General features: G+C 35.1%; 1 protein-coding gene across 1 annotated transcript in view; it reads right to left on the bottom strand.

The window, feature by feature from the left end:
* The window catches only part of LOC133197456 (uncharacterized), a 47,505-nt gene that overhangs the window by 22,836 nt on the left and 2,473 nt on the right, over positions 1-22,196 (bottom strand). Inside the window, exons 2-3 of the mRNA XM_061333511.1 lie at positions 17,518-17,673; positions 9,371-9,509 (exon numbers count right to left, since the gene is read on the bottom strand). Of these exons, the coding sequence (XP_061189495.1) occupies positions 9,371-9,509; positions 17,518-17,673 (295 nt within the window). The remainder of the gene's footprint in view (positions 1-9,370; positions 9,510-17,517; positions 17,674-22,196) is intronic.

Genomic DNA, 22,196 nt, shown 5'->3' with positions numbered 1-22,196 from the left:
AAAATGAGTTCCGAATGAATCCTACACGTTTCTCACACGATTCTTGCACCAAAGTCGCACGTTTCTCACACGGTTCTTACACAAAAGTCGCACGTTTCTCATATGCTTCTCGCACGCTCGCTACACGGTTTCCACGAAACGCATTGGAGCTTACACGAAACGCTGCACGGTTTACACGAAACGCTACACGGTTTGCACAAAATGAAAAGCGCACGAAAGTCACACGATTTTTTGGGGTAGTAGCACGTTTCAGGGTCTGTATAACCATGTACTTAGTTTGCTTAATACCCAGGAGCAGAGAAGGTTTTCAAAGGAATACTGCATTTTCACTGTAAAATCAATATAGCCCTGCCCTAACACCACAACCCCTGACCCAAAATACTTCAAAAAGGGGCCAGGAATTTCACAATTTAGATAGAGGCACCCGTGCTTATCATAGCCATGCACTAAGTTTGTCTGCAAAGTACTCAGGAGCAGACAAGAAAATTTTCAAAGAATTAATGCATTTCCACAGGATAAATAGAACCCTGCCCTAACACCACAACCCCTGACCCAGGGGTCACCAAATTAACAATTTTGAAAGAGACACCTTTGCTCATTATAATATTGCACTAAGTTTGTTTGCTTAATACCCATGAGCAGAGAAGAAGATTTTCAAAGTAATAATGCATTTTCACAACATGTATATGATCAATGTAGCCCAACCCTAACACTATAACCCCTGACCCAGGGGTCATGAAATTCACAATTTTGAAAAACATAGGTAATCAGAGATTACAGAGCTCACCTCAACGAATGTTGTCTTTAAGTAAGGCAAAGTCCCACACTTAACTAATAATCTAGGAGTGTGCATCCCTAGATGCAACATTTATGCAATTTTGGTCTGATAGGGCTTGGGAATAGACTTATCTGAAAACTTAAAACTAGTCACTCATCCAGAAAATGTAAGTCAAATCTAGCATCCAAAGCAAGTTTTGAGATTGTTCGTCCCTTGATGCATCATCCATGCAAGTTTGGTTCAGATAGGCCTAATAGTTACTTGGAAATGAGATCTGCTCCAAAAACTTGAACCTGGTAACTCATCCAGAACATGTAGGTCAGATCCAGCATCCGAAGCAAGTCCAGTAGTGTGAATCCTTAGATGTATCATCCATGCAAGTTTGGTCAATATAGGGTTTATAGTTACTAGGAAATGACATCTGCTCAAAAAACTTTTACCTGGTCACTCATCCGGAAAATGTAAGTCAAATCCAGCATCCGAAGCAAGTCCAGTAGTGTGAATCCTTCGATGTATCATCCATGCAAGTTTAGTCAATATAGGGCTTATAGTTACTTGGAAATGAGATCTGCTCCAAAAACTTTAACCTGGTCACTCATCCATAAAATATAGGTCAGATTCATCATCCGAAGCAAGTCCAGTAGTGTACATCCTAAGATGTATCATCCATGCAAGTTTGGTCAATATAAGATTTATAGATACTTGGAAATGACGTCTGCTCCAAAAATTTAACCTGGTCACTCATCCATAAAATATAGGTCAGATCCAGCATCCGAAGCAAGTCCAGTAATGTGCATCATTAGATGTATCATCCATGCAAGTTTGGTAATATAGGGCTTATTGTTACTTGAAAATGAGATCTACTTCAAAAACTTTAACCTAGTCACTCATCCGGAAAATGTAGGTCAGATTCAGCATCCGAAGCAAGTCCAGTAGTGTGCATCCTTAGATGTATCATCCATGCAAGTTTGGTCAACATAGGGCTTTTAGTTACTTGAAAATGAAATCTGCTCCAAAAATTTAACCTGGTCAATCATCCGGAAAATATAGGTCAGACCCAGCATCCGAAGCAAGTCCAGTAATGTGCATCATTAGATGTATCATCCATGCAAGTTTGGTAATATAGGGCTTATTGTTACTTGAAAATGAGATCTGCTCCAAAAACCTTAACCTGGTCAATCATCCGGAAAATATAGGTCAGATTCAGCATCCGAAGCAAGTTCAGTAATGTGCATCCTTAGATGTATCATCCATGCAAGTTTGGTCAATATAGGGCTTATAGTTACTTGGAAATGAGACCTGCTCCAAAAACTTTAACCTGCTCCAAAAACAATAACCTGGTCATTCTTTAGCTGAAATTGCAGCATCTGAAACCTTGACTGGTACAATAAAACACACTAGAAGCATCCTCCATGCATCTCTAACTAATATAGGCCATAGAAGTACTTGAAAAGAAAATTGCTCCAAAAACCTTAACCTGGGATGCCAACACCGATGCCGAGGGTATTACATAAGCTCCCCCAACTTCGTTGAGGTGAGCTAAAAAGGCACCCTTGCTCATTATTAAAATGCACCTAGTGTATTTGCTTAATACTCAAGAGCAGACAAGTAGATTTCTAAAGAAATAATAAATTTTCACTATATGATCAATACAGCCCCGCCCTAACACCACAACCCCTAACCCAGGTGCCATGAATATTTCACAATTTTGGAAGAGGCATCATTGCTCATCATAACAATGCACTTGGTTTGTTTGTTTAATACCCAGGAGCAGAGAAGAATATTTTTAAAGAAATAATGCCTTTTAACTATATAATCAATATAGCCCCATCCTAACACTAGAACCCCTGACCCAGGGGGTCATGAAATTCATAATTTTGAAAGAGGCACCCTTGCTCATTATAACAATTCACTTAGTATGTTTGCTTAATACCCAATAGTAGAGAAGAAGACTTTTAAAGAAATAATGCATTGTCACTATATGATCAATATAACCCCACCCTGACACCAGAACCCCTGACCCAGGGGCCATGAAGTTTTGGTAGAGGGCTCAATGCTTATTACAATTATGCCAACGGTTTAACTGCTTGATGTCCAGAAGTAAAGAAAAAGATTTTTAAAATTGTATTTATTTTGAAGGTTTAAACCCCATCCCTCAGGCCCCAGGTGGGCGGGGACCACAAAATTCAAAAATTTTGTTTCCCTTAGGCCATGGATGCTCAACGGTTGCAGAGAAGAAGCTGAAAATGTTCAAAAGTTTACAATGGACAGACAACAGACAGATAGCAACAGGTCACCTGAGTGACTCAGGTGATCTAAAAATTCTGTTCCCGAGAAAAATCGTCCAGAAGCTAAAGTGTCCAAATATCTGGCGTCCACTCTACAACCTACAACTTTTTCTTTTTTACTATGTTTCATATATATATATATATTCATGAACAGCATGTTTATTAGGTCTTCCATTTACAAAGGTTTAAACCCCATCCCTCAGGCCCCAGGTGGGCGGGGACCACAAAATTCAAAAATTTTGTTTCCCTTAGGCCATGGATGTTCAACGGTTGCAGAGAAGAAGCTGAAAATGTTCAAAAGTTTACAATGGACAGACAACAGACAGATAGCAACAGGTCACCTGAGTGACTCAGGTGATCTAAAAATTCTGTTCCCGAGAAAAATCGTCCAGAAGCTGAAGTGTCCAAATATCTGGCGTCCACTCTATAACCTACAACTTTTTCTTTTTTACTATGTTTCATATATATATATATATTCATGAACAGCATGTTTATTAGGTCTTCCATTTACAATGGAAGACCTATAGTGATTCTACTGTTTCTTTTTATTTAGGTCTTCCGTCTTCACGGAATACCTTCTTGTTAAGGTTTTCTGTCTTCACAGAAGACCTTATAGTGATTCTATTGTTTCTTCTTCTTCTTCTTCTTATTAAGGTCTTCCGTCTCCACGGAAGACCTTATAGTGATTCTATTGTTTCTTATTATTATTATTCTTTTTTTTTTAGACAAAATTTTGTGCACGCGATTTCTCGAAAACTATTCAATGAATTTCTTTGAAATTTTCAGGGATAAAAGGTCTTTATACGAATTTTATATAAAATTCCGTTTTTTGGTTAAATCGGTTCCAGTGCCAAGTTATGGACAATTTCCTGATTTTAAAATGAAATTTTGTCTTCGAAGGATCTAAGGAACGGCTAAAGATATGAACTGGAGACTTGTTAGAGATGATAGGACACGACTTTTAGATTTGCAAAATTGCCTTTTCGTGCGTCATCAGTACTTCCGGTCGTCACAGGAAGTGATCAAAGAAATCGATAAATTTCAACTTTCTTTTTTTAAATCAATACTTACATCACATTATTGCATCTCTTTTGTAGTTTTGAAATATGTTGGTCCCACCGGAAACAAAAACGTCAACTTCCGGTTATAAGAGAAAAACTACATAATTTAAGTATTTTTCTTACCCATAAATATCGTTTGTAGATAAAGTATTTGGAATGAATTTTAAATATGTTATTCAGACTGCAAATTTCTAGAGTAATTTCAATTATCTTTGTAAAATTCACTTCCGGTCGCGTGTTTTTCTGTCCTCAAAATAAGAAGTTGTCTGAGTAAGATCTCGGAAACGGTAAGAGATTAAGACACCAGACTTATATGAGCAACAGACCTTAAGATGTAGCCAAAACCATTTGGGTTCAGAGTGTCAGCCGTCACTTCCGGTCGTCACAGAAAATGATCAAAGAAATCGAAAATTTCAACTTTTCTTTTTTTAATTAAAACTTGCATCACTTTATTGCATCTTTTTCGCAGATTCGAAAGATTTGGTCCCACCGGAAACAAAAAAACGACAACTTCCGGTTATAAGAGAAAAACTAAATAGTTTGAGAATTTTACTTTCCAATAAATATTCTTTAGATAAAGTATTTGAAATGAATTTTAAATATGTTATTCAGACTGCAAATGTCTAAAGTAACCTCAAATATCTTTCAAAAATTCACTTCCGGTTACATGTTTTTCTGTCCTCAAAATGAGAAATTGTCTGAGCGAGAACTCAAAAACAGGTAAAAGATTAAAACACCAAATTTTTATGAGTAACAGACCTCGAGGAGTAGGCAAAACCATTTTGGTTAAACGCGTCAGTCGTCACTTCCGGTCGTCATAGGAAGTGATCAAAGATATCAAAAATTTTAACTTTTCTTTTTTAAATCAAAGTTTACATCACTTTATTGCATCTCTTTCGCTGTTTTGAAAATATATTAGATTCCACGGAAACAAAAACGTCAACTTCTGGTTTTAAGTGATAAACTATGTTATTTCGATATTTAACTTTCTCATAAATATTGCTTATCGATAAAGTACTTGAAATGTTTTTTTGCATTTTGTAGATACTGCAAATGTCCAAAGAAACGTCAGAGATTTTTTTTTTTTTAGAAAATTCACTTCCGGCCGCTTGTTTACCTGTCCTTAAAATTAGAATTTGTTCTCACAATATTGCTCAGCAACAGTAAATGACTGAAGTCTAAAACTTTCAGGACTGATAGTCAGTCATCAGTTTATTTGAATCACGAGAAAATTCCGGTCGTGACAGGAAGTGATACAAAAAAGTGAATGGTTAATTGTTAGCGCGTTGGATTTTCACACTGACGACCAGGGTTACATTTCTAGAGTGTCTGAATTCCTTTTATCACCTTTTCAGCTTGAATTTACATTTTTATTTTCAAAATCAGACGGAAGACCTCTCATTGCTCGCAATGAGTTTCTAGTTATTATTATTTTTCCGCCCATCTAATTTTGTGCACGTGATTTCTCAAAGACTACTGGGTGGATTTACATGAAATTTGCAGGAACAATGTGTTGTAATCTGAAATTATTTTATCCGAGAGATTTTTTGGAAATTCACTTCCAGTGCCAAGTTACGGACCATTTTCTGCATTTTAAAATGACATTTTGTCCGCGGATAGTCTCAAGAACGGTAAAAGATATCAAAGTGAAATTTTCGGGGATTATAAATTGTGATAAATGCTAGCCTGGTCGCTACTTTTTGTTCGTCGTCGGTACTTCCGGTTGCTTACGGAAGTGATCAAATAAATTGTAAAATTTCAACTTTCCTTTTTTAAATCAATACTTACATCACATTATTGCATTGCCTTTGTAGTTTCAAAATATGTTGGTCCCACCGGAAACAAAAACGTCAACTTCTGGTTACAAAAGAAAAACTACATCATTTGAGTATTTTTCTTTCCCATTAATATCTTTTGTAGATAAAGTTTTTGAAATGAATTTTAAATATGTTGCTTAGACTGCAAATGTCTAGAGTTACATCACAAATCTTTGTAAAATACACTTCCAGTAGCATGTTTTTTCTGTCCTCAAAATGAGAAGTTGTCTGAGCAAGATCTCGGAAATGGTAAGAGATTAAGACACCAAACTTATATGAGCAACAGACCTTAAGATGTAGGCAAAACCATTTTGGTTAAGAGCATCAGCCGTCACTTCCGTCACTTCCGGTCATCACAGGAAGTGATCAAAGAAATCAAATATTTCAACTTTTCTTTTTTTAACTAAAAATTGCATCACTTTATTGCATCTTTTTTTGCAGATTTGAAAGATGTTGGTCCCACCGGAAACAAAAACGACAACTTCCGGTTATAAGAGAAATACTGAATAATTTGATTTTTTTTTACTTTCCCATAAATATTCTTTATAGATAAAGTATTTGAAATGAATTTTAAATATGTTATTTAGACTGCAAATGTCTAGAGTCACCTTAAATATCTTTTAAAAATTCACGTCCAGTTGCCTGTTTTCCTGTCCTCAAAATTAGAAGTTGTCTGAGAGAGATCTCAAAAACATGTAAAAGATTAAAACACCAAACTTTAACTAGAACTGTCCAAAAGGGACAAATACCCCCCGCTGGGTTTTTCAGAGGTGCCAAATCACTAATATTATATGGATCTAAGAGGTGTTCTCAATTTTCTTATTAACATTTAGAGTGAAAAAATAATTGCTCATTATATTTTATTTTAATGAATGAAACCAAGGAACAACCTAATAAAACATCAATACCAATACATTGTAATTAAATTGTTTTTTAATACATTGAAAAAATAAATTGCAACTATCTGTCATCTTTTTGAGACATGACATTCTGCAAATTGATATTTGAAAAAAAATCAATTTATTACAAAATCAAATTAATCTTGATAACTTTATATCAAATTTATTTTAAAAATGAAAGGCTGGTCATCCAGTAACTATGTACTATGACAGACAATAAATTACAATTAAGAGAATTAAAGAACAGAGATCTTTAAATTCCCAGGAGATATAGATAACACATGCTTGATCAAAGATGCCCTAACAACTTCCCACACTGAACTCATTAATTTATCTCTAACTGGATGATGTCCACTCATTACTCCCAAGGGACAAATGGATTTACACTATCTGCTGTGTAATGTAAAAATTGTTTTTAATATTCAGTGATTTTTTTTTTTGTTTTAATGAATAGTTTTAAGCTGTAGTTCACATTTTTGTTCAGATGTTCTAGATTCTGTGTCTCAAACCTTAGAAATAAACCCAAAATGACTAAGTCAATAAAAATGAAAAAAAAACTGTAAAATGCAGAAAAAATATCAAATAATGTTGAGAATACCAGGTGCACATCTTCATATGGTAAATAATGAGTGTACAAATTTTCATACAATTCTATGAAATAGTCTTTGAGAAAAGATCAGGACAAAACCACATAATAAAAATGAAAAAAAAACACCTGCCAAATGCAGAAAAATTATTCAATCACGATGAAAATACCAGGTGCACACCTTCATATGGTGAATAATAAGAGTGCAAATTTTTAGACAAATCTATGCAATAGTTTCCAAGAAATGCTCTGGACAAAATCTTGTCTACAGACAGACGGACAGACAGACAGACATGGTGATTCCAATATACCCCCCCTAAACTTCGTTTGTGGGGGGTATAATGAGTAATAGACCTTGAGGAGTAAGCAAAACCATTTGGGTTAAATGCGTCAGTCGTCACTTCCGCTTGTCACAGGAAGTGATCAAAGAAATTAGAAATTTTAACTTTTCTTTTTTAAATTTAAACTTACATCACTTTATTGCATCTCTTTCGCTGTTTTGAAATATGTTAGAAAAACGTCAACCTCTGGTTTTAGGAGATTAACTACGTTATTTTTATATTTAACTTCCTCATAAATATTGCTTATCGATTAAGTACTTGAAATAATTTTATGTATGTTGTAAATACTGCAAATGTCTAGAGAAAAGTAAGAGTTCTTTATAAATTCACTTCCGGTCGTGTGTTTACCTGTCCTCAAAATTACAATTTGTTCTCACAATATTGCTCGGCAACAGTAAATGACTGAGGTCTAAAACTTTCAGGAATGATAGTCAGTCATCAGTTTATTTGAATCATGAGAAAACCTTGTATCGCCGTTCCTTCTGGTCGTGACAGAAAGTGATGCAAAAAAGTGAATGGTTAATGGTTAGCATGTTGGATTTTCATGCTGACAACCAGGGTTAAATCTCCAGAGTGTCTGAATTTCTTTTATCACTTTTTCAGCTTGAATTTTCGTTTTTATTTTCAGAATCGGACGGAAGACCTCTCATTGCTCGCAATGAGTTTCTAGTTGTGTATAGCATTTCTTAATGTTCGAAATGATACACCCTGTGCATATTGCATTCATGGAGTTAGGACTGCAGCTGCTAGATACAGGTTTATAGAGGGATATAACAGAACATATACAAATATTACTAATTACTGTCTTCTTAACAATATTAATGTGAAATGTCCATCCCTTAATATATTATAATAAAATAGTCATGTACAATAATTTGTCACCATCTACCAATGTCATAAATATTTATTGATCGTTCACAGAAATGGCTGAGTAGTTATGATTGATGTACAACATTTCAATATACACTGAACAACAACAAAGACCATCCACAGAAGCAAGATAAATAATGAGATAAATAATGATTCAAATCTTACCATTTGTATTATGTGACCATAACCTTAGGTTTACGACATGACTGAACTTAACCACACGTGGAGTCTCTAAATAATGCAAACACTATTTCTAGAACATCCTTCCAAAATATCGAACCCAATCCATTAAATTTTAATTTTTTTTCAGGAAAATGGGTAAGTTAAAATTTAATGAAAAATATTAAATGCTCTGACATATTTCTAAAATGCTGTCAAATACAAAGTCTCTACATTTTTTTTAGGAAGGTTAATTTATAGCAGAAATACAGAATGACAGATTGCCATACAGGACAAAACTAAAATGCCCCCTGCTCTTCCACCTCAGGGCATAAAAACAGACTTGGGAAGTTCTTGAAATTGTACTAGCATTTTTGATAAATGGAACATTTCTGAATGTGCTTCATATAGATATATACATAAAAGATGTTTAATAATGAACTTGATTTAGCAGAAGCGTTCTTCCACGAAAGGCACCAGACAGAATACACAGCCAAATGAAATTGTTTACAGTATACAATATTCAAAATTTTAATCATTAACAGATAACACTTAGAACTTTCATACCAACCTCTCCAACAGCCACTGTCACAAGAGATGCTATATTTCCAACAGACAGATCTCCCTGCATGCTGTATCTTAGATCTGGAACACTAGTTGTTTCTATCCCATTAAGCGTCATTTGCACTTTTTGTGAAGCATCTCCTCTCCTGCAAAATTTGATTTAACTCACTTACTTCATTACAAAAATACCATTTTCTTTTAGTATTTTTGTTAAAAAAGAAATACCATAAATTTGGAATTTTTGCTGTAGATAAATTTTTAGCAAATTTGCGCATGCATTGCATTCGCAAAAAATAGATCAACTATAAAAAATGTTTTTATCTAAAGATTACTTAAAAATTACATTGTTATATATATTTTATGTACATATGTGTTTTATGAAAATGTTATGAAAACTTTCAACACTTTGGATGATTTATCTTCTCTTATATTTTTATCTGATTATTGAACGTTGGCGTAGTTTAATATTGTACGTTTATTCGTAATTTATTGTATGTACATGCATAACTTACAAACATTTAAGAAAATTTTAAGAACTTTTTATATTTTAGTTCAAATAATGATTCGCAAAAATTTTAAGCATAAAATTTAATCAACAGACTTTTTACCCAGATTCGCAAAAATAAATCGATGTAAACATTTCCAGATTTACGGTAATATTCAGCTGATATCTCATTAAAAAAAAATCTAGGTTCACATGTTCGTGCTAAGCATTCAACAAACTCTTGAAAAAAATGTACATTCTATAAGTTACAGTTCAAAAGCCTAATTATGCTGGGGAAATATGTATTATTATTATACTTTCATGTTAAATACTAAAATCTGATTGGTTTAGACGCATCTAACAATCCTTAATATTACCCTAAGCGTTAGCAACACACTTGACAATGGGTAACATTAGGAAAATGTCACATGCGATCAAATCATGCATGTACGGTTCACCGTAGAATTCTCAAAACGTCGGTTGTGCGTTTGACAGAAGCCGAATAAACAAAGTCAATAAAAGCTTGCATCCGCTGTAGCTTACTTGAAAACAACAAACGACAGACAAAACATCCTTGTGAGTGCAAACTTTAGATGATAAAGGACCTTTTTAGTAGCAAACAAACAATAAAGAGGTTTGTAAATCTCTTATTGAGAAAAATAGAAGCAGGGAGTTTGAAAGCTTTCTAAGCGTGAACTTAACAACGATCGCTGAATTTTTTTTATGAAATCCGAAATCAATAAGACATTCAGTATAATAAAATAAATAGTGCACGTTTTTGAGGGTAACAGTTGAAATTGACACCTCTCGGAAAACCATTGTCAACCTCCGCTGACGCGTCGGTTGACAATGGTTTTCCTTGGGGTGTCAATTTCAACTGTTACCCTCAAAAACGTGCACTATTTATATAATAGACTACTGTGATACTAGGTTACCTTAGATATAATAAGGAATGAATTTTCATAACTTGCCTAGATGTATATACCGTATTTTTTGGACGATAGGTCGATACTTTTTTTCTCTGAGGCGCTGGTCTCACCCTATTTAACAGACCGACCTTTCTAAGACTAAAATTTAAGAAAATTTTCCCCAAAATGATTAAAATAACGTAAATTTCAAGCAAAGTAGTGCATTTTTCTGATATTTCAGATTATTTAACAATTAAAACATAGGTAATCAGAGATTACAGAGCTCACCTCAACGAATGTTGTCTTTAAGTAAGGCAAAGTCCCACACTAAACTAATAATCTAGGAGTGTGCATCCCTAGATGCAACATTTATGCAATATTGGTCTGATAGGGCTTGCAGTTACTTGGGAATAGACTTATCTGAAAACTTAAAACTAGTCACTCATCCAGAAAATGTAAGTCAAATCTAGCATCCAAAGCAAGTTTTGAGATTGTTCATCCCTTGATGCAAGTTTGGTTCAGATAGGCCTTATAGTTACTTGGAAATGAGATCTGCTCCAAAAACTTTAACCTGGTCACTCATCCAGAAAATATAGGTCAGATCCAGCATCCGAAGCAAGTCCAGTAGTGTGAATCCTTAGATGTATCATCCATGCAAGTTTGGTCAATATAGGGCTTATAGTTACTTGGAAATGAGATCTACTCCAAAAACTTTAACCTAGTCACTCATCCGGAAAATGTAGGTCAGATCCAGCATCCAAAGCAAATCCAGTAGTGTACATCCTTAGATGTATCATCCATGCAAGTTTGGTCAATATAGGATTTATAGATACTTGGAAATGACATCTGCTCTAAAAACTTTAACCTGGTCACGCATCCATAAAATATAGGTCAGATTCAGCATCCAAAGCAAGTCCAGTAGTGTGCATCCTTAGATGTATCATCCATGCAAGTTTGGTCAATATAGGGTTTATATTTACTTGGAAATGAGATCTGCTCCAAAAACCTTAACCTGGTCAATCATCCAGAAAATATAGGTCAGATCCAGCATCCGAAGCAAGTCCAGTAGTGTGCATGCTTAGATGTATCATCCATGCAAGTTTGGTCAATATAGGGCTTATAGTTACTTGGAAATGAGATCTACTCCAAAAACTTAACCTAGTCACTCATCTGGAAAATGTAGGTCAGATCCAGCATCCGAAGCAAGTTCAGTAGTGTGCATCCTTAGATGTATCATCCATGCAAGTTTGGTCAATATAGGGCTTATAGTTACTTGGAAATGAGACCTGCTCCAAAAACTTTAACCTGCTCCAAAAACTTTAACCTGCCTTAAAACAATAACCTGGTCATTCTTTAGCTGAAATTGCAGCATCTGAAACCTTGACTGGTACAATAAAACACACTAGAAGCATCCTCTATGCATCTCTGACTAATATAGGCCATAGAAGTACTTGAAAGGAAAACTGCTCCAAAAACCTTAACCTGGGACGCCGAGGGTATTACATAAGCTCCCCCAACTCAAGGTGAGCTAAAAACGATAGAAAAGAAATATTTCATTAACATCTTATAAGTAATACCATTAAATATGCACAGACGTACAAAATAAAATTTATTTATTCACCTCATAAATTATTATGTCTTGTCACGATTATGACGATACTCAACATTTGCGCGTTTCCCATATGTGATGTTGGAAGTAGCCATCGTTCATTAAATGTAAAACTGCAATCATATGGACATTGTAAATACTGATATTACCAGCAGACACGCTGTAAGCAGTTATCGTAAGCTAATGAAAAAGAAATATAAAGTCTTGTTTTGCATTTAAAATGCATTATAAACTACAAATTAATGAAATAAATACAAATAAATGAAATAAACATAGAATGATTTTTTTTCATTTTCTCACAGAAATACTAAAACGAAATGTTCAGCAAATTTCTTCACTGCCTATCGAAACATATTTAAGGTACCATACTTAATAACTGAAACGCCAGGATACTTTTGTCACATTTTACTGAGTATTACATGGTTTTATTTCTGAACTTGTGTCCAATGTCCAAAAATAGGTTCTAAGCAAAACAAACATAACATCAGAATTTTCATTGTTTGATGGACAGAGGATTATACACACTGTGTACACAAAAGGTGTTAAGAACCTGTAATTTTACAACCGCCTGCAGGCATGATCAACAGGTGTGCACATGTGGTAGTAGGCTATTAGTGTTACACATCATTGAACATACTGTTAAAACAGCGCTACTCATGACGACTGTTAAGTTGTGAAAGCTCTTAAATTAATCTTAAATGAAAAAAATATTACTTGCAAGTTTAACATGAACATAAGATTACATATGTATTATGTATGACTGTGTTTACTGATTAGTAATTTGCATGTTTTAGCAAAACCCTTGAGAGGGGAACAAAACAAAAATAGCAGTCATCAGAATTATTTACTGTAAATTCTTATAATTGACAGTCAGGGGTGATACTGAAATCCGTCATTTTTAAAATGACGATTTTTAGTCATAAAATAAAATTTTTATTATGACTTAAACTCGTCATTTTTAAGAAAATGACGAAAAACAGTCATAAAAATTTAGAGTGTTTCTAGAATACCGAGTTACCTCTCTTTGAAAAATGTTAGATCCACCAACCGAAAAAAGGACAAAAAACATCGTAAACAAACTTCATTTCTCTAATACAGTTGACTACAATACTGGTTATGTCGACAGTACAAATTTCCCAAGCAAAAATAAGAGTGGAAGAGTTATTTTTCAATTTAATTGCATTAAATAGGAAAGAAGACGAAAATGACGATATGCCGTCTTTTTTCAAAATGGAGGGTCTGGGCGCACTGAAATATCTCGCTTGTTTTACGGGGCGCACTACTTTTTTATGGCTTTAACTTTTTGTCGAGACTTTTCTCTACAAGTACGTATTCTTCCAGACGGTGTACTATATGTTTTTATAGGTTTAAAAGCCATGTAAAAATGGCGAATTAGTTCTACCAAAATTCGACATTTTACCGCTAAATAATAACTTTCACCTTCCATGTTGATGTTCTAACGCACGTGGTCGGCAGTAATTAGTGACCCGGATGAAATGAAACTTGCGTAAACACTCTTCTTTCAGCGGTGAATTCAAATTTCGCTTTTATGTAACCAGGATAGAAGAATTAAGTTGAAAAAGAAAATATGACGATAGTAAGTCATATTGACAAAAATGACGAAAATACGTAGTTAGTAAATATGACGATTATCCATCATTTTTCAGAAATGACGGATTTCAGTCTCACCCCTGACTGATTGATATGCATGTATTTTTTATTTTCAACAAGAGGCTCAAGGGCTTAACGTTCACCTGAGTAAAATACAACACTGTTAAGGATCCATAATTTCACAAATCTGCTAAAAATACCCTTGCTCATTATAACTCTGTTCTCTGTTTGCCTCCTAGATGCCCAGGAGCAGAGAAGTTTTCCAAAGAATTAATGCATTTTGATTTCAAAGACATAATGCACCACCAGAATTTCTATCCCAGGGGCCATGAATTTCACAATTTTGGAAGATGCATCCTTGTTCATCATAACCATGCAATTATTTTGTCTTCTAAGTAACCAGGGGCTGAGAAGATTTTTAAAATATTCATTCAATTTCACAACATGATCAATAGAGCCCCAAACCTACTGGCCTAACATCAGAACCTCTGACCCAGGGGCTATGAATTTCACAATTTGGAGGAGGCACCCTTGCTTATCATAAACATGTACTTAGTTTATCTGCTAAATACCCAAGAGCAGAAAGATTTTCAAAGAATAAATGCATTTTCACTATACAATCATTAGAGCCAAGCCCTAACACCAGAACCCCTGACCCGGGGTCATGAAATTCACAATTTTGGATGACAAACCCTTGCAAATCATAACCATAACCTTAATTTATCTGCTAAATACCCAGGAGCAGAGAAGAAGATTTTCAAAGTATAAATGCATTTTTGGTATATGATCAATAGACCCCCACCCTAACACCAGAACCCTTGACCCAGGGTTCATGACATTCATAATTTTGGAAGAGACACCCTTGCTCAATATAACAATGCACTTAGTTTGTTTGATTGATACCCCAGTGCAGAGAAGAAGATTTTAAAAGAAATAATGCATTTTCACTATATGATCAATAGAGCCATGTCCTAACACCAGAACCCCTGACCCAGGGATCATGAAATTCACAATTTTGGAAGAGACACCCTTGCTCAATATAACTGTGTACTTAGTTTGTTTGCTTAATACCAAGGAGCAGAAAAGAAGATTTTAAAAGAAATAATGCATTTTCACTATATGATCAATAGAGCTACACGCTAACACCAGAACCCCTGACCTAGGTAGGGGTCATGAAATTCACAATTTTGGAAGAAGCACCCTTGCTCATTATAACAGTGCACTTAGTTTGTTTGATTGATACCCTGGTGCAGAGAAGAAGATTTTTAAAGAAATCATGCATTTTCACTATATGATCAATAGAGCCCCATCCTAACACCAGAACCTCTGACCCAGGGGCCATGAATTTCACAATTTTGGAAGAGGCACCCTTACTTATCATAACCATGCATTTAGTTTGTCTTCTAAATATACAGGGGGAGAGAAGAAGATTTTCAAAGAATAAATGCATTTTCAGTATATGATCAATAGAGCCCCACCCTAACACCAGAACCCTTCCCCCTGGGGCCATGAATTTCACAATTTTGGTAGAGGGCTCAATGCTTATTACAATCATGCCAGCAGTTTGACTGCTTGATGTCAAGGAGTAAAGAAGAAGATTTTTAAAGACTGCATTAATTTTGATGGTTTTAGCCCCACCCCTCAGGCCCCTGACCATGAAATTCATAATTTTTGTTCCCCTTCAGCCATGGATGCTATATACAGTAAAACTTGTCTAATCCGACGACCATTGGTTCCAATTTTTTTCGCCGGATTAGACAACATCCGGATTGGAGAAAATTGAACTGTTAGAGCAAATTAAGAATTACATAGATATAAACAAAGAGTGGTAAATGATCAAATGTGTCATTTTTTACGTTTCACTTGAAAAAATCGTCTATTTTGTTTCTTTTGAACTCTGTCCTTCAGAATTTTCATTTTTGTTTAAGTTTTATATCTATTGGACATTCAGTAAATTTGAAAATCGTTTAATGTTTTAAATACGCTTCAAAACCTCATCGTAGCTGTAAATATTATTTTGTTAGTTACCGATTCCTTATTGATTTCTTTCTTTTAAAATGAATATTTAGACACAGTATTTGTTTATTCCAAATGTTATAATGATTAGTGGACCAAAATCTTCTGTCGTTATGGTCGTTGTATACTAGCGACACAAAGGGAAGTAATTCGCATTGCACGTCGTGCACGCAAAACGAAAGTAGAAAGGAGGTCATGAATGTCTCCACGTTTTTCTACAGACATGCTACACGAAACTATCACCATCACTTTGCGAGTTTCCTCGCCGTACTTGAGCCATTGATGATTTTTTTAAAATCAATTTTGTTAAAATCTAAACTGTCGATACAGGATAGATCATTAACGGGACAATAATTACCCCATACGAGACTTCTCTATTGACCAGCGGGCACAGGTAAAAATAAGTGGCCGGATTAGAGGAGATAATTTGTACTAATTATGAGCAGTTAGTTCTTTAAACAGTGGCCGTTTTACAGAATAGGCAAGATCCGGATTGCACAACATTTATTAAACAAAAAATATAAAGAAAATTCAAGGGACTAAAATATTACGCCGGACTGAACAACATGCCGGAATGCACAACATCCGGATTCAACAAGTTTTACTGTACCAAATTTGGTTGAAAATGGCTCAGCAGTTCCAGAGAAGAAGCTGAAAATGTTCAGAAGTTTACGACCGACGCACGACAGACGAAAATGACAACTTTGATACAGACTAGTCGGAAAAACAGGGTAGGACCTATAACACAAATTCAAGAAGGTTATTATAAATCGAAGAAAATAAACAAATTTAAATGTTAATCACAAATACAACATACACGTAACCATCTCAATATAATCATGTCACGGGAAATACCGTGATTTAATATTTTTGCGTGATTCGGATACATATTGGAAACGTTAGAAGTCAACAAAAATCATCACTCCGAAATGCCCTATCTAAGGATTTTTTTTTAAATTTGGGCTAAAATGAGCCATTCAACCTATATAAAGCATCCACCAATTGTCCAAAACTTACAGAACTTTCGATTTTATTAGTGTTTATTCAAGTTTAGAATTTTTGTTACAATAATCGTTTTTGCCACACATAATCTTGACATGTGGTACTTATCAGCTGAATGATTATTTTCTAAGTTATTTTTGAAGTAAAAAAAACTTACCAGAAAAAAAAATCAGAGACACGCACATATACTCTGCTCTTCAATAATTACCTGTGCAATTATTATTTCAAGTAAGGATTATTGAAACACTTTAATCATATGAAATACAGAGGTAAATATCACATATCAATGTCCAGGGGTAAAGATGATTTTTGAAGATTGCATTAATTTTGATTGTTTTAGCCCCACTCTTCAGGTCCCTGGGAGAGGTTGGGGGAGGGAAGTAGAGACCAAAAACTCACAACTTTTGTTATCCTTCTGCAAATAGATTCTATATTCCAAATTTAATATTGAAATTGGTTAAGCAGTTCCAGAAAAGAAGCTGAAACTTGTTCAAAGAGGAAGGGCAAGCATAAAATAAACTCACGTAGGGTTCATCAGGAATATCTTGCTAAAGAATGTTAGAAGCTGACTGAATTGGCCTTCCACTCCACCTCTTCCTTCAGAATTTAATTCTTTTATCAAGTCAGAATAATACTGAACATACTCCGAAATCCCAGTAAACCAAATGCTATAAAGGTCCCTATAAAAAATAAAATCATTTTACATTGTCATGTACAAGTAAATACAGTATGAAATGCAAGATTCAATGACTTTTCCTTGGGTTGAAATTGAGGAAAGATATTAGTTTTCTCCTTGTCTGCATTTCTTCTGGGATGTCTAAGTATCTTTTATTTAAGAAATAAGGTATCATTTCTTGAGTTTTATTGGGATGTAAAATACGGGTTCACACAGGTGAATGATCAAAGGGGAATAACTTCTCGCAAAGTAGAGTAAAAATAAAAGAGCCCAGCCCTAACACAACAACCCTGACCAAGGTCATTTATTTCACAAATCTGGTAAAAACACCCTTGCTCATTAAAACTATGGAGTACTACTTGGTTTGCCTGCTAAATGCCCAGGAACATAATATTTTTTTTTTAATTCATGCATTTTCTCTATATGATCAGTAGAGTCCCACCCTAACACCACAATCCTAGACCCTCGGGTCCTGAATTTCAAAATTTTGCAAGAGGCACCCCTGCTCATCATAACCATGAACTTTGTCTGTTATGTACCCAGGTGCAGAGAAAAAGATTTTCAAACAATTAATGCTTTTTCACTATATGATCAACACAGCCCTGCCCTAACATCAGAACCTCTGACCCTGGGGCCATGAATTTCACAATTTTAGAAAAGGCATCCTTGCTCATCATAACCATGCACTTGGTTTTTCTGCTACTTAACCAGGTGCAGAGAAGAAGATTTTCAAAGAATAAATGCATTTTCACTTTATACCAATAGATCCCCACCCTAATACCAGAACCCCTGACCCATGGGCCATGAATTTCACAATTTTAGAAAAGGCACTCCTGCTCGTCATAACCATGAACTTAGTTTTTCTGTTAAATACCCAGGTACAGAGAAGAAGATTTTCAAAGAATAAATGCATTTTCACTGTATGATCAATAGAGCCCCGCCCTAACACCAGAACCCTTGACCCTGGGGCCATGAATTTCACAATTTTGGTAGAGAGCTCACTGCTTATTACAATCATGCCAGCAGTTTGACTGCTTGATGTCCAGGAGTAAAGAAGAAGATTTTTAAAGACTGCATTAATTTTGATGGTTTTAGCCCCACCCCTCAGGCCCCAGGAGGGCAGGGACCATGAAATTCACAATTTTTGTTCCCCTATTGCCCATAGATGCTATATGCCAAAATTGGTTGAAATTGGTTCAGTGGTTTCAGAGAAGAAATGTTCAAATGTTAACGCACGGCGCACGACGGATGAAAACAGATAGCAATAGGTCACCTGAGTGACTCAGGTGACCTAAAAATGATACATGAATGTACCTTATTACTTATATTTACATTTGTGACTGATTTACAGCAAATATCTGCGTATTATATTTTTAAACTCATGAAATGATTTACTTTTTCAAACCTTAATGGTATAAATTAAATGAGTTGAACATGTCAACCACTTATGACGTCACTGTGAAATTATGTCGACCGTTTATGACTTAACAATGAATTTGTAGTCATGTGACCAACCTGTATATAACAGTTTTAAAAACAATAGCTCATTTAGTGTTATATAGGAGAAAACATTTGCAAATGTAAATATATAAAATTTAACAAAATTATATCAGGATAATGTCAAATCTTTGACCAGTAATTATAAATTATATTACTATATACTGTATGATTCCTATTCAAACTAATTTAATGAATCTTATTAATAACAAATTATAGAAAACAGCACATCAAGAGGTATAATTAAATACATTCACAGGATCTTCATCTTTGCAAAGTTCATGAATTTTATATATTAATAAGAACAATAACAACTCTAAGTGAGTACAATGGGTAAAAGCCTGTGCTCGAGAAAGTCAGACCATGTGTATCTGTATAATTCTTGGTGTAGAAAATCCTTGCCTTTAGTCCTCCAAGAAAATCTAAAATTTGGTTACATTTCTGCATTTTTTGAAATGCCCCAATTGTCTAAAGATAAATGTGAACTTGAATTTTAAACTACCTTCCATGTCAATTTAACAAATGGCTTTGTTGTACTTGAGAATGTTTTAAAAAAAATTTCCCATATATTCCTTTGTAAAACTTTGATCCCCCATTGTGGCTCCTTCCTATCCCATGGGTCATCATTTGAACAAAATTGAATCTACACATCTGAGGATGCTTCCATATCAATATGACTATACATAGTTTTTCTGTTCTTGAGAAGAAATATTTTTTTCCTATAGGTTCTTATGTAAAACTTTCGATCCCCCATTGGACCCCGACCTACCCCCTCAAAGACGGATCCAAGGCTAGCGCGCCGGGCGTGTGCCCCCCCCCCCCCCTTTTGAATTTTTTTTATGTAGAACTATGTTGAACATGTCCATTATCCTAAAATCAAGGAAAAACATCTCTTCTTTGTAAGAATTTGTCAGCTTCCCAGACCCTCACCAAGGCCTTGCTCTAGACCCACTGGGGGCTTCAATGCAGCCTCCACACCCACTGCCTCCACTCCCCCCCTCCCGTTATGAAATTCCTGGATCCGCCACTGCCCCAGGGGTCATCAAAATTGAACAAAATTGAATTTACACTACCTGAGGATGCTTCCATATCAAAATGACTAAACATGATTTCTTCTTGAGAAGAAGAAATTTTCCTATATGTTCCAATGTGAAATTTTCAATCCCCCATTGGGCCCCACCCTACCCCCAGGGTCATCATTTGAACAAAATTGAATTTACACTACCTGAGGATGCTTCCATATCAAAATGACTTATCATGGCTTTGCAGTTCTTCAGAAGAAGATATTTTCCTATATGTTTCTATTTAAGACATTCAAGATTTAAAAAAAAAAGACTACGTCATTTGATCCTCCATTGTGGCCCCACCCTAACCCCCGGGGGTCATGAATTGAACAAATAGAATCTACACTACCTGAGGATGCTACCACAAAAATATGACCCATCAGGGCTTTGCTGTTCCTGAGAAGAAGATTTTTTAAAGATTTTTCCTATATATTTCTAAGTAAAACTTTGATCCTTCAGTGTAGCCCCGCCCTACCCCCGGGTGTCATGATTTGAACAAACTTGAATCTACACTACCTGAGGATGCTTCCATATAAATATGACTCATCATGGCTTTGCTGTTCTTGAGAAGAAGATTTTTAAAGATTTTTCCTATATATTTCAATGTAAAACTTTGATCCTCCATTGTGGCCCTGCCCTACCCCCGGGTGTCATGATTTGAACAAATTTGAATCTACACTACCTGAGGATGCTTCCATATAAATTATGACTCATCATGGCTTTGCTGTTCTTGAGAAGAAGATTTTTAAAGATTTTTCCTATATATTTCTATGTAAAACTTTGATCCTCCATTGTGGCCCTGCCCTACCCCCGGTGGTCATGATTTGAACAAACTTGAATCTACACTACCTGAGGATGCTTCCATATAAATATGACTCACATGGCTTCGCTGTTCTTGAGAAGAAGATTTTTAAAGATTTTTCCTATATTTTTCTATGTAAAACTTTGATCCTCCATTGTGGCCCCGCCCTACCCCTTGGGTCATGATTTGAACAAAATTGAATTTACACTACCTGTGGATCCTTCCATATCAAAATGACTTATCATGGCTTTGCAGTTCTTCAGAAGAAGATATTTTCCTATATATTTCTATGTAAAACTTTGATCCTCCATTGTGGCCCCGCCCTACCCCCGGGGGTCATGATTTGAACAAATTGAATCTACACTACCTGAGGATGCTTCCACATGAGTTTCATATTTCCTGGCCCTGTGGTTCTTGAGAAGAAGATTTTTAAAAGATGCTATTAATTTTTCACCAATTCTCTATTATCTCCCCTTGAAAGAGGGTGTGGCCCTTCATTTGAAGAAACTTGAATCCCCTTCACCCATGGATGCTTTGTGGCAAGTTTGGTTGAAATTGGCCCAGTGGTTCTGGAGAAAAAGATGACATTGTGAAAAGTTTACAACGACGACGACGATGCTGACGACAACGCCGACAGACAACAGACAAATTTCCATCAGAAAAGCTCACTTGAGCCTTCGGCTCAGGTGAACTAAAAAAAACACGAACAATAATATTTTTTCCATATTTTTATTTTCTTAAAACAATTTCAAAGAAACCATACAATCTATTTAGTTCCCATTACCGGCGGCGTCTTTATTCATGTAACACCTCCCTATGTACCGTATCAGTCGGGATATGTGTTTCTGATCCTAGTTGTTGTTTTAACAATTTACTGACATGTTTTTAAAAAAATATTTTTGACGGTAGCTGGAGATCACTTGAATATTTTAAAATATATTTCATCATCCTTAAAAGATTCAATTTGCCCCCCCCCCCCCCCTTTGAAAAAAATAAATAAAAACAAAAATTTGATAAGAAATAAAAATGGATATAGTAAAGTTTTATTCTTATTCATCTGTTATGAATAAAACAATGAAGTATATCTTTATGACAACTTTTATTATATATAAAAATTAAAATTCAGATTAAGCTTGAAATATTACATGCTGTGTGTACTTAGAA

The sequence above is a fragment of the Saccostrea echinata genome, unplaced genomic scaffold, assembly GCF_033153115.1.
Source record: "Saccostrea echinata isolate AGI-Se365-2 ecotype Australia unplaced genomic scaffold, CSIRO_AGI_Sech_v1 ptg000030l, whole genome shotgun sequence".
In the NCBI taxonomy this organism is placed as follows: Eukaryota; Metazoa; Mollusca; class Bivalvia; order Ostreida; family Ostreidae; genus Saccostrea; species Saccostrea echinata.
This window is presented reverse-complemented; position numbering and strand designations above follow the sequence as displayed.